The following is a 14,617-nucleotide window of genomic DNA, read 5'->3' on the forward strand; positions in this document are numbered from 1 at the left end:
TGTTCCGGGTACATTAGGGCGACGGTCCGATGTCAGAAGGATTCAGATAATAAGCTGTTCCGAGGACGTGAGGACGACGGTTCCACATTAAAAGGACTAACATGTCAACTACAGAACTAAGCTAACCTCAGCATGAGCTTTGGTTTCGAAAGGAATGAACTTTGAACTCTTATTCACTACAGAAGTGATACCTCCGAGCCGTTGAGTTAGCAGCGGCCGCTGTAAACGTGGGCTAGGAAAGGACGGACGACGGATCCAGATGAACAAACAATGACGATACTACAATGTATCCAATTTACCACCAGAGACATTCTTCCGAGGACACGAAGATCTCTGTTGGGCAACACGGCCAGCATCTACGACCAACCTACCGAAGCGCAGCTCAGAGTAAATATTTATTGCATTTTCCTTTTCCAAATGGGCGGTAATTTAGAATGCATAAGATACTGTATTTACGATAGCATAGCTTCTCCCTTTGTTCCTCAGTCTTCCCGCTCTTTCACTCTTTGTGTAACCAGCCGTCATGTCAGCTCCGTCCACCAGGGACATTTTCTGTATGACATAATTTGCATTCTGTGTATATGTAATTCTGTGTGATTATTTAGGTATTTAGTAAATAAATAATTAAACCAAAGTTTGTATTGCTGATTCAACTTGTTAGCCAGGGTTCGTGAAGATAACCAAGAATTTACAACTTTCAGATGAGACTGAAATAAGGTGACAAGTAATATTGACTGCTACTGATGTAAAATATTACTAGGTCTTTAAGAGTTTATTATGAAGATAACAGCTCTATAAACAGTCTTTCGTGGTGCCCCGACTTTCTAGTTAATTACATTTACATGATTAGCTTAATCAGGTAATATTAATTACAGATAAATTATTTTATAGAATAGCATGTCATATCACTTAATCCGGCATAGCCAAAGACACGACAACAGTAAGGTCTACTACACCTGTTGTATTCAGCTCATGTGACAAATAAAATTTGATTTGATAAAGAGTAGGAGCTTTGAAACACACACACTTACACACACACACGCATGGACACATACACAAGTATACACACACACACACGCATGCATGCACACACATACACAAGTACACACATACACGCACACACACACACGCATATGCACGCACGCACGCACACACACACACACACACACACACACACACCCTGTCATAATGAAATAAGAGCTGTCCTTACGTTCTCCTGTGTTGTATTGGTGAGGGTCCAGTATTCCAGATACCTGCAGGGATCTGATGCATGAGTCAACCAGCTCCAGTCCTGTGGTCAACTCATCCTCTATGTCCTTCTGGCCATCTGCTGCACAGGAAGCAGGAAACATGGGCAATAGGTTAGTCTGGGTCACAGTTGTGACACAACCTCTATAAAAGGTGTTTATTTTCAATGTCACATTACATAGCTGTGATATCTGGTTATATTCTCAAGACATACCGTTGCCTTCAAAAGGTATTCAGACGCCTTGACTTTCTCCACATTTTGTAAGGTTACAGCCTTATTCTAAAATTGATGAAATCATTTTTTCCCTCATCAATCTACCCCATAATGACAAAGCAAAAACTGGTTTTTAGAAATGTATTGTAATTTATAAAACATAAAAAAACGGAAATGTCATATTTACATAAGAATTCAGACCCTTTACTCGGTACTATGTTGAAGCACCTTTGTCAGCGACTACAGCTTCAAGTCTTCTTGGGTATGATGCTACAAGCTGGGCACACCTGTATTTGGGGAGTTTCTCCCATTCTTCTCTGCAGATCCTCTCAAGCTCTGTCAGGTTGGATGGGGAGCGTTGCTGAAGAGCTATTTTCTGATCTCTCCAGAGTTGTTTGATCGAGTTCAAGTCCGGGCTCTGGCTGGGCCACTCAAGGACATTGAGACTTGTCCCGAAGCCACTCATGGGTTGTCTTGGCTGTGTGCTTAAGGTCATTGTCTTGTTGGAAGCTAAACCTTCGCAACAGTCTGAGGTCCTGTGAGCTTTGGAGCAGGTTTTCATTAAAGAGCTCTCTGTACTTTGCTCCATTCATCTTTGCCTCGATCCTGACTAGTCTCCCAGTCCACGCTAATGAAAAACGTCCCCACAGCATGATGCTGCCACCACCATGCTTCACCATAGGGATGTTGCCAGGTTTTTTCCAGACGTAACGTTTGGCATTCAGGCCAAATGGTTCAATCTTGGTTTCATCAGACCAGAGAATCTTGTTTCTCATGGTCTAAGAGTTTTTAGGTACCTTTTGACAAACTCCAAGTGGGCTGTCATGTGTTGTTTACTAAGGAGTGGCTTCGGTCTGGCCACTCTACCATGAAGGCCTGATTGGTGGAGTGCTGCTGAGATGGATGTCCTTCTGGAAGGTTCTCCCAGATTTTTATTTAACCTTTACAGTGAGGGGAAAAAGTATTTGATCCCCTGCTGATTTTGTACGTTTGCCCACTGACAAAGAAATGATCAGTCTATAATTTTAATGGTAGGTTTATTTCAACAGTGAGAGACAGAATAACAACAAAAAAATCCAGAAAAACGCATGTCAAAAATGTTATAAAATGATTTGCGTTTTAATGAGGGAAATACGTTTTTGACCCCCTCTCAATCAGAAAGATTTCTGGCTCCCAGGTGTCTTTTACACAGGTAACGAGCTGAGATTAGGAGCACACTCTTAACCTGTTATGGCTAGGGGGCAGTATTTTCACAGCCGGATAAAAAACGTACCCGATTTAATCTGATTATTACTCCTGCCCAGAAACTAGAATATGCATATAATTATTAGCTTTGGATAGAAAACACTCCAAAGTTTGTAAAACTGTTTGAATGGTGTCTGTGAGTATAACAGAACTCATTTGGCAGGCCAAAACCTGAGAAGATTCCATGCAGGAAGTGCCCTGTCAGACAATTTCTTGCCCTTCTTGATTATCTCTATCCATTACAGAGGATCTCTGCTGTTACGTGACACTTCCTACGGCTCCCATGGGCTCTCAGAAGGCGGCAAAAAGCTGAATCGTGGCTTTGCAGGCTCTGGCTGAAAAAAAGTAGTGCGTTTAGATAGTGGCTGGTCACAGTACTGTGAGACTCAGGCGCGTGCCCGAATCGACCCCATGCTTTGTTTTCTTTCGTCTGTTTACCTAAACGCAGATTCCCGGTCGGAATATTATCGCTTTTTTACGAGAAAAATGGCATAAAAATGGATTTTAAACAGCGGTTGACATGCTTCGAAGTACGGTAATGGAATATTTACAAATCTTTTGTCACGAAATGCGCCATGCTCGTGACCCTTATTTACACTTCGGATAGTGTCTTGAACGCACGAACAAAACACCGCTATTTGGATATAACGATGGATTATTTTGGACCAAACCAACATTTGTTATTGAAGTAGCAGTCCTGGGAGTGCATTCTGACGAAGAACACCAAAGGTAATCAAACTTTTGTAATAGTAAATCGGAGTTTGGTCAGGGCTAAACTTGGTGGGTGTCTAAATAGCTAGCCGTGATGGCTGGGCTATCTACTCAGAATATTGCAAAATGTGCTTTCACCGAAAAGCTATTTTAAAATCGGACATATCGAGTGCATAGAGGAGTTCTGTATCTATAATTCTTAAAATAATTGTTATGTTTTTTGTGAACGTTTATCATGAGTAATTTAGTAAATTCACCGGAGGTTTGCGGGGGGTATGCTAGTTCTGAACGTCACATGCTAATGTAAAAAAGCTGGTTTTTGATATAAATATGAACTTGATTGAACAAAACATGCATGTATTGTATAACATAATGTCCTAGGGTTGTCATCTGATGAAGATCATCAAAGGTTAGTGCTGCATTTAGCTGTGGTTTTGTTTTTTGTGACATTATATGCTAGCTTGAAAAATGGGTGTCTGATTATTTTTGGCTGGGTACTCTGCTGACAAAATCTAATGTTTTGCTTTCGCTGTAAAGCCTTTTTGAAATCGGACAGTGTGGTTAGATAAAGGAGAGTCTTGTCTTTAAAATGGTGTAAAATAGTCATATGTTTGAAAAATGGAAGTTTTCGGATTTTAGAGGAGTTTGTATTTCGCACCACGCCCATCATTGGATATTGGAGCAGGTGTTCCGCTAGCGGAACGTCTAGATGTAAGAGGTTAAAGGGAGTGCTCCTAATCTCAGCTTGTTACCTGTATAAAAGACACCTGTCCACAGAAGCAATCAGTCAATCAGATTCCAAACTCTCCACCATGGCCAAGACCAAAGAGCTCTTCAAGGATGTCAGGGACAAGATTGTAGACCTACACACGGCGGAATGGGCTACAAGATCATCGCCAAGCAGCTTGGTGAGAAGGTGACAACAGTTGGTGCGATTATTCACAACTGGAAGAAACACAAAAGAACTGTCAATCTCCCTCGCCCTGGGGCTCCATGCAAGATCTCACCTCGTGGAGTTGCAATGATCATGAGAACGGTGAGGAATCAGCCCAGAACTACACGGGAGGATCTTGTCAATGATCTCAAGGCAGCTGGGACAATAGTCACCAAGAAAACAATTGGTAACACACTACGCCGTGAAGGACTGAAATCCTGCAGCTCCCGCAAGGTCCCCCTGCTCAAGAAAGCACATATACATGAAATTTGCCAATGAACATCTGAATGATTCAGAGGACAACTGGGTGAAAGTGTTGTGGTCAGATGAGACCAAAATGGAGCTCTTTGGCATCAACTCAACTTGCCGTGTTTGGAGGAGGAGGAATGCTGCCTATGACTCCAAGAACACCATCCCCACCGTCAAACATGGAGGTGGAAACATTATGCTTTGGGGGGGGGTTTCTAAGGGGACAGGACAACTTCACCGCATCAAAGGGACGATGGACGGGGCCATTTACCGTCAAATCTTGGGTGAGAATCTCCTTCCCTCAGCCAGGGCATTGAAAATGGGTTGTGGATGGGTATTCCAGCATGACAATGACCCAAAACACACGGCCAAGGCAACAAAGGAGTGGCTCAAGAAGAAGCCCATTAAGGTCCTGGAGTGGCCTAGCCAGTCTCCAGACCTTAATCCCATAGAGAATATGTGGGGGAGCTGAAGGTTCGAGTTGGCAAACGTCAGCCTTGAAACCTTAATGACTTAGAGAAGATCTGCAAAGAGGAGTGGGACAAAATCCCTCCTGAGATGTGTGCAAACCTGGTGGCCAACTACAAGAAACGTCTGACCTCTGTGATTGCCAACAAGGGTTTTGCCACCAAGTACTAAGTCATGTTTTGCAGAGGGGTCAAATACTTATTTCCCTCATTAAAATGCAAATCATTTTATAACATTTTTGACATGCGTTTTTCTGTTTTTTGTTGTTATTCTGTCTCTCACTGTTCAAATAAACCTACCATTAAAATTATAGACTGATCATTTCTTTGTCAGTGGGCAAACGTACAAAATCAGCAGGGGATCAAATACTTTTTCCCCTCACTGTATTTAACTAGGCAAGTCAGTTAAGAACAAATTCTTATTTACAATGACAGCCTACCAAAGGGCAAAAGGCCTCCTGCTGGGACTACACTACACTACACTACACTACACTACACTACACTACATAAAGAGATACCTAAGACAATAACATAGCATGGTAGCCGCACATGACAACACAGCATGGTAGCAACACAACACGACAACAACATGGTAGTAACACAACATAGCAGCAGCACAACATGGCAGCAGCACAACACACGGTACAAACATTATTGGGCACAGACAACAGCACAAAGGACAAAAAATGGTAAAGACAATAATACATCACACAAAGCAGCCACAACTATCATTAAAAGTGTCCATGATTGAGTCTTTGAAAGAAGTGAATGAAGACATCTCCACAGAGGAACTCTAGAGCTCTGTCAGAGTGACCATCAGGTTGTTGGTCAACTCCCTGACCAAGGCCCTTCACCCCCGATTGCTCAGTTTGGCCGGGCGGCCAGTTCTAGGAAGAGTCTTGGTGGTTCCAAACTTTTTCCATTTAGGAATGATGGAGGCCACTGTGTTCTTGGGGACCTTCAATGCTGCAAAATGTTTTGGTACCCTTCCACAGATCTGTGACTCAACACGATCCTGTCTTGGAGCTCTGTGGACAATTCAGTCGACCTCGTGGCTTGGTTTTTGCTCTGACATGCACTATCAACTGTGGGACCTTATATAGACAGGTGTGCCTTTCCAAATCATGTCCAATCAATTGAATTTACCACAGGTGGACTCCAATCAAGTTGTAGAAACATCTCAAGGATGATCAACGGAAACAGGATGCGCTTGAGCTCAATTTCGAGTATCATCGCAAATGATCTGAATACTTATGTAAATAAGGTATTTATGTTTTCAATTTGAAATAAATTTGCTAACATTTCTAAAAACCTTTTTTCGCCTTGTCATTATGGGGTATTGTGAGTAGATTGATGAGGATTTATATTTACTTAATTCATTTTAGACTGTAATGTAACAAAACTTTCTTAAGGCACTATTATAGTTAATGATTATAAATAAAAACATCTAATGAAAAATATAGCATTTTACACTTACCTTGGGTGTTCCAGCGAAACTGCTCATCTACCGAACTGCAAGAAAACAAACACAAGATTTGAGGTTCTGAAAAGAAATGTATGATATGGAGTTGATCATACTGTAACATCATAGTTAATTGTTGTTATCCAAGATTGAAACTATTTACTGAATAACATCTGACGTAAAGTAAACAAACAAGCTGTAACAGTGGCGATCGGATATTCAGCACCATTGAAGCAGACAACGACGGAATAGGAATTTAGAAGTCCAGCCCAACAGAACAGTGGACAGCGACAGAATAGGGTTATCAACGTCCAGCACCATAGAACTGCGACAGAATAGGTATTCTGAATTTCAGCACCACAAAACAGTGGACAGCAAGGCCTACAAGGAAGTAAGAAGCTTAGAAGCCTGGAAGGGAAAAGCTCTACTGCAAAACTCTGTTAGCTAGTCAGTTTTCAGCCAAATTGACTTTTCCAGCAGAACCTTAACATTTTAAATAATAAGGAATAAATTGGAAGTTAACGAAAATAGAGCTTTCCATTGTTCCTTTGAATCGCTGACACATCCTCTATTTATGTTGATGGCTGAGGCTAATATTGTTTTACGGGCTAGATCATGCTAGGAGGCTAATATTGCTCTGCAGGCTAGCTCCCCAGAACAATCAACGACAGTCTGTGATGGAGGGATTTCCTCAAAGCAGAAAATATTATAGCCAGTCAGACCAGAGAGAAATATCAAACTGTTCAGTGTATGATCAATGTTAGACCAATATGACGCACAAGCACTCAAACCTAAACGTACAGACTACAATTAGTAGATACTGTATACTCTCAGTCTCTCTCAATCTCGGTCGCTCTCTCTCTCTCTCAGTCTCTCTCTCTCTCTCTGTCTCTCTCTCTCTCTCAGTCTCTCTCTCTCTCTCAGTCTCTCTCTCTCTCTCAGTCTCTCTCTCTCTCTCAGTCTCTCTCTCTCTCTCTCTCAGTCTCTCTCTCTCTCTCAGTCTCTCTCTCTCTTTTTCTCTGTCTCTCTCTCGGTCTCTCTGTCTCTCTCTCACTCTCTCTCTGTCTCTCTCTCTCTCTCAGTCTCTCTCTCTCTTTTTCTCTGTCTCTCTCTCGGTCTCTGTCTCTCTCTCTCTCTCTCGGTCTCTCTCTCTCTCTCTCTCGGTCTCTCGCTCTCTCGGTCTCTCTCTCTCTCTCTCTCTCTCGGTCTCTCTCTCTCTCTCTCTCTCTCTCGGTCTCTCTCTTTCTCTGTCTTTCTCCCTATCCCTTTCTCTCAGTCTCTCTCTCTCTTTTAGAAACACTATAGCAGACTATGCAGAAACACACCATGAGGTGTGTGTGTGTGTGTGTGTGTGTGTGTGTGTGTGTGTGTGTGTGTTTGTCCATGCGTGTGTGTGTCCGTGCATGTGTGGGCATGTGTGTGTGCATGTATGCTTGTGTGTGCGTTTTTAATGAGCCCCAGGAGTGGAGTGATCACTGACTCAAGGGGAGCTCCCCTCATAGCCTGTCTAGGTGATTATATAGACCACACCAGTGTGTGTGTGTGTGTGTGTGTGTGTGTGTGTGTGTGTGTGTGTGTGTGTGTGTGTGTGTGTGTGTGTGTGTGTGTGTGTGTGTGCACCAAGGCCTTGCCCCTAAATGCACTGCAGTATAACTTTTCTTGTGTAAAATAGATGGAGGACATTGGAGAGGGAGACATGGAGAGAGGTAGAGGGAAGTAGAGATAGGGAAGGAGAGAAAGAGAGAGAGAGAGATAGAGAGAAGGGGAGAGAGGGAGAGAAAGAGAGAGAAGGGCAGAGAGGGAGAGAGGGAGAGAGAGGGAGAGAGAGGGAGTGAGAGAGAGAGAGAAAGAGAGAGAGAAAGAGAGAGAGAGAGAGAGAGACAGAGAGAGACAGAGAGAGAGAGAGAGAGAGAGAGAGAGAGAGAGAGAGAGAGAGAGGTTGTATTCTGGTCCTGAAACAACATCTGGTCCAGACAACAGGACAGGACAGTCTGTATTCTGGTCCTTAAACAACATCTGGTCCAGACAACAGGACAGGACAGTCTGTATTCTGGTCCTTAAACAACATCTGGTCCAGACAACAGGACAGGACAGTCTGTATTCTGGTCCTTAAACAACATCTGGTCCAGACAACAGGACAGGACAGTCTGTATTCTGGTCCTTAAACAACATCTGGTCCAGACAACAGGACAGGACAGTCTGTATTCTGGTCCTTAAACAACATCTGGTCCAGACAACAGGACAGGACAGTCTGTATTCTGGTCCTTAAACAACATCTGGTCCAGAGAACAGGACAGGACAGTCTGTATTCTGGTCCTGAAACAACACCTGGTCCAGAGAACAGACAAGTTAACCACACACAGATATCTCACCAGTTTAAAAAAAAAAGCAGCTCGCTGGTCACAGTAAATAAGTTACTGGTCCTCCACAGGGAAATATTACTCTAATAGAGTTTCATGCTGTCTCAGAAATGCCTTTAAATTCTCCCAGCTTGTAGTCGTCCCCTTTAAGATAACACACTAAATAGACCGTTCACACCGGCTACGGCAGTCACGAGTCATCACACACGCACACACACACACAATCATTCCAATCAACAGTGCCATCTCTGCATGTAGGGTTGATTTAAGAGTGTCCAACTATGGGTACACTGCTGAGTAATTGAGGATTTACTTACAAGTGATACCCATCTGGCATGCAAAGTTAGATATTGATGGTATGTGACTAACACTGTGTGAAAAGCTGCATTCCCATGGATACACATGATATTGATGGTATGTGACTAAAACTGTGTGAAAAGCTGCATTCCCATGGATACACATGATATTGATGGTATGTGACTAAAACTGTGTGAAAAGCTGCATTCCCATGGATACACATGCGCCTACTGATTCTTGTCACAGCAACATGCACTGTTCCAGCTCGTCACGGTAACGACAGCGTGTCAATCACAGGAGGAGTGGGTTTTGTGCAGTATGTGTGTGTGTGTTTGGGCTTTAGCGAAGTTAGGGGGCAAGACTATGTGAATGAAGATGCCAACCTACTGGAACACAGCTCAGACACCCATGCATAGCCCACAAGACATACCACCAGAGGTCTCTTCACAGTCCCCAAGTCCAGAACAGACTATGGGAGGCACACAGTACTACATAGAGCCATGACTACATAGAACTCTATTCCACATCAAGTAACTGTGATGCAAGCAGTAAAATTAGATTTAAAAACAGACAAAAAAAACACCTTATGGAACAACGGGGACTGTGAGGCAACACAAACATAGGCACAGACACATGCATACACACACACATGGATGTAGTACTGTAGATATGTGGTAGGGGTGGAGTAGGGGCCTGAGGGCACACAGAGTGTTGTGAAATCTGTGAATGTATTGTAATGTTTTTAAAATTGTATAAACTGCCTTAATTTTGCTGGACCCCAGGAAGAGTAATGGGGATCCATAATAAATACAAATAAATAAAAACTCCTGGGTAGAGAGAGAGACATTTTGTTATTGCCATTTATTGGTTTGCTGATTTGTGTGTGTACTGTATGGGTGTATGTGCTGATGATTACATTATGAAACACACCTGTTAGTTGGTTTTAGTTCTGCCACGTTGGTGCTAAAACATCTGTTTCCACTAGCTAAATTACCACGCTATTATCTTTACTGTTAAGGATATTTCCCCCTGCTCTTTTACAGCTGATGCATATACTGACAGGACACCTCTATGCATAATACACCACGGAGGGATTATAATACACCACGGAGGGATTATAATACACCACGGAGGGATTATAATACACCACGGAGGGATTTATGTGACATAACGCAACATTGTGTCTCCAGACACTTTGGCCATGACATGTTATGATGGTACCTGATATAAAGAAAATAAATGATGCTAAATGCTACTGCCTAAATGCTACAGGTAGACACAGTAGACTGGGATTAGAAGTGGACATACACTCACCAATCCAGGATTCTATGTTAGGGTTTCATTAAGACTAACGGAAATTCTAATTTGGTACTTTGGTGGGATTGTGGGGATTTACGCTGCTCTGCTGTACACAGACTGGGATTAACACAGATTATAGAGACTAACACAGCTGGTTATTCCCACCGGGTTTACAGTTAAAATGGCTCAACCAGTGTGTGTTGGGTCCACTAATTCATGAGTGGGTTGACCTGCAGTTACAATGGTGTCACACACACACACACACACACACACACACACACACACACACACACACACGCAAACACACACACACACACACACACACACACACACACACACACACACACACACACACACACACACACACACACACACACACACACACACACACACACACACACACACACACACACACACACACACACACACACACACACACACACACACACACACACACAATCGTTATGTGACTGTGTGAGAACACTCCTTCCTTCACAGCAGTGTGCCATAACAAGTACGGAAGAGGGATCACATACATACACATTTATGCACAAACACACAAAGACACAACCACATTCACATGAACAATTCAAATCCTTTTGCAAATCAATTGAGTGATTAAATGATATGTATGAATGATGATTAGAGACAGAAATGATGGATTCTGTTCATGAAATACAATCAACATGTCGGTTCGAAGAAACACACAGATTACTGATGAAAGAAAAGACAAAGATGAAAGAAGATGTCTGTAACAACACACACACACACACACACACAATGTGTATGTGGTGTGGTTGATTGATATGTGGAGTGTGATTTAAATAGACAGACAGTAGAGGGTTTAGGTTTAGTTAACTGGTATGAGCTGCTCCCGCTCTGGTCTTCACTATACATCACCCTGATCACACACACACACACACACACACACACACACACACACACACACACACACACACACACGTACAGCTAACCTTGTGGGGACACACAATTCAGTCCCATTCAAAATCCTATTTTCCCTAACCCCTAACCCCTAACCCCTTACCCTAACCTTAACCATAAACCTAACCTTAACCTTAACCCCAAAACCTAACCTGAACACTAAAACTAAGCCTAGCTCCTAACCCTAACCCTAAACCAAACACTAGATCCCTAGCTCCTAACCCTAACCCTTAATGTAATTCTAACCCTAGCTCCTAACCCTAACCCTTAATGTAATTCTAACCCTAACCCTAGCTCCTAACCCTAACCCTTAACGTAATTCTAACCCTAACACTAATTATAACCTTAACCCTAACCCTAACCCTAGATCCTAACCCTAAACGTAATTCTAACCCTAACCCTAGCTCATAAACCCTAACCCTTAATATAATTCCAACCCTAACACTAATTCTAACCCTAACACTAATTCTAACCTTAACCCTAAACCTAACACTCACCCTAACCCTAACCCTAGCTCCTAACCCAAACAATGAATGTAATTCTAACCCTAACACTAATTCTAAACTTAACCCTAAACCTAACACTAATTCTAACCCTAACCCTAGCTCCTAACCCAAACAATGAATGTAATTCTAACCCTAACACTAATTCTAAACTTAACCCTAAACCTAACACTCATTCTAACCTTAACCCTAGCTCCTAACCCAAACAATGAATGTAATTCTAACCCTAACACTAATTCTAACCTTAACCCTAAACCTAACACTCATTCTAACCTTAACCCTAGCTCCTAACCCAAACAATGAATGTAATTCTAACCCTAACACTAGTTCTAACCTTAACCCTAAACCTAACACCCATTCTAACCCTAACCCTAGCTCCTAACCCAAACAATTAATGTAATTCTAACCCTAACACTAATTCTAACCTTAACCCTAAACCTAACACTCATTCTAACCCTAACCCTAGCTCCTAACCCAAACAATGAATGTAATTCTAACCCTAACACTAATTCTAAACTTAACCCCAGTTGGTCAAATTTGTGTTTGTTTACTATTCTTGTGGGGACTTCTGGTCCACACAAGAATAGTTAAACATGTCCACACACAAATGTGTTTGCATGATGCTAGGGCTGCCTGTTAGCGATAGTTGGTCTATGTAAATCAGTCATTTTTAGAGCCTGGCTAAGGGTACAGCACGTAGCTTAATTAGTATGTAGCCTTGGAGCCAAGCCAACGTTTCCCAAACTCGGCCTGGGAAGCACAAGGAGTGCATATTTTGGTTTTCCCTTGCATTTCACAGCTAATGATGCATGATGAATTGATTATTTCAATCAGCTGTGTAGTGCTGGGGAAAAACCCCAAACCCAAGTCATAGACTGTTCTCTCTGCTACCGCACGGCAAGCGGTACCGGAGCGCCAAGTCTAACACCAAAAGGCTCCTTAATAGCTTCAACCCTCAAGCCATAAGACAGCTGAACAACTATTCAAATGGCCATCCAGACTATTTACATTGAACCCCCCCACCGCCGCTGTTAGTCAATGTTTATTATATGTGCATAGTCACTTTTCAAATGACCTCAACTAACCTGTACCCCCGCACATTGACTCGGAGCCGGTGCCCCTTGTATATAGCCTCGTTATTGTTATGTCATTTTCTTGTGTTACTTTTTGATTGATTCCAAAATATATATATATATTTAGTTTATTTAGTAAATATTTTCTTAACTCTATTTCTTGAACTGCATTGTTGGTTAAGGGCTTGTAAGTAAGCATTTCACGGTAAGGTCTACACCTGTTGTATTCGGCGCATGTGACAAATAAAATAGTGATTGGATTTGTAGCTGAGAAACGCTGGCATATACAGAGCCTTCAGCAGCGTATCATTCCATGAAGTTGTCCCCTCCCCTCTGCACTAGTTTACTCCACTATGCATCTCGCTTTCTAGGGCATGCACTTGTCCCCAGTCCTCCAGTATCCCGAACAGTACCATTATTTTGTAGCCCTGGACAAACATCCCCCTCAGGAAAATAAAAATATTTGGCATGGGTCCTGAGATCCTCAAAAGGTTCTACAGCTGCACCATCTAGAGCATCCTGACTGGTTGCATCACTGCCTGGTATGGAAAATGCTCGGCCTCTGACCACAAGGCGCTACAGAGGGTAGTGCGAACGGCCCAGTACATCACTGGGGCCAAGCTTCCTGCCATCCAGGACCTCTATACCAGGCGATGTCAGAGGAAGGCCCTAAAAATTGTCAAAGACCCCAGCCACCCCAGTCATAGACTGTTCTCTCTACTACCACATGGCAAGCGGTGCCGGAGTGCCAAGTCTAGGACAAAAAGGCTTCTCAACAGTTTTTACCCCCAAGCCATAAGACTCCTGAACAGGTAATCAAATGGCTACCCGGACTATTTGCAATGTGTGTCCCCCCCCCCAACCCAACCCCTCTTTTACTCTGCCGCTACTCTCTGTTTATCATATATGCATAGTCACTTTAACCTGTTTAGGATAGGGGGCAGTATTTTCACGGCCGGATAAAAAACGTACCCGATTTAATCTGGTTATTACTCCTGCCCAGAAACTAGAATATGCATATAATTATTTGATTTGGATAGTAAACACCCTAAAGTTTCTAAAACTGTTTGAATGGTGTCTGTGAGTATAACATAACTCATATGGCAGGCCAAAACCTGAGAAGATTCTATATGGGAAGTGCCCTGTCTGACCATTTCTTGTCCTTCTATAGCCTCTTTATCAAAAATAGATGATCTATGCTGTAACGTGACATTTTCTAAGGCTCCCATAGGCTCTCAGAAGGCGCCAGAACAGAGAATGATAACTCTGGGCGAAAAACAGTAGGGCTTTTGGAAAGTGGTCGTTCTGAGAACAATGACACTGGGGCGCGCGTGCATGTGAAGACTCCATTTTCTATTTTCAGTGTTTGAACAAAAACAAGGTCTCCCGGTTGGAATATTATCGCTATTTTACGAGAAAAATCGCATAAAAATTGATTTTAAACAGCGTTTGACATGCTTCGAAGTACAGTAATGGAATATTTTGACATTTTTTGTCACGATATGCGCCGGTGCGTCACCCTTCGGATAGTGTCTTGAACGCAAGAATAAAACGCAGCTATTTGGATATAACTATGGATTATTTGGAACCAAAACAACATTGGGTGTTGAAGT

General features: G+C 42.6%; 1 protein-coding gene across 3 annotated transcripts in view; it reads right to left on the minus strand.

Annotated features, from left to right (window-relative positions):
* Positions 1-14,617, minus strand: part of LOC106590590 (catenin delta-2) — a 595,078-nt gene that overhangs the window by 357,033 nt on the left and 223,428 nt on the right. For 2 of the 3 annotated variants that reach the window (XM_045710617.1, XM_045710619.1), the window contains 2 exons: positions 6,546-6,580; positions 1,211-1,330 (listed from right to left, as the gene is read on the minus strand). In XM_045710617.1, coding sequence (XP_045566573.1) covers positions 1,211-1,330; positions 6,546-6,580 — 155 coding nt within the window. The remainder of the gene's footprint in view (positions 1-1,210; positions 1,331-6,545; positions 6,581-14,617) is intronic. The other variant, XM_045710618.1, reaches the window with a different exon arrangement.

This window comes from Salmo salar, chromosome ssa29 (genome assembly GCF_905237065.1).
Source record: "Salmo salar chromosome ssa29, Ssal_v3.1, whole genome shotgun sequence".
NCBI lineage: Eukaryota > Metazoa > Chordata > Actinopteri > Salmoniformes > Salmonidae > Salmo > Salmo salar.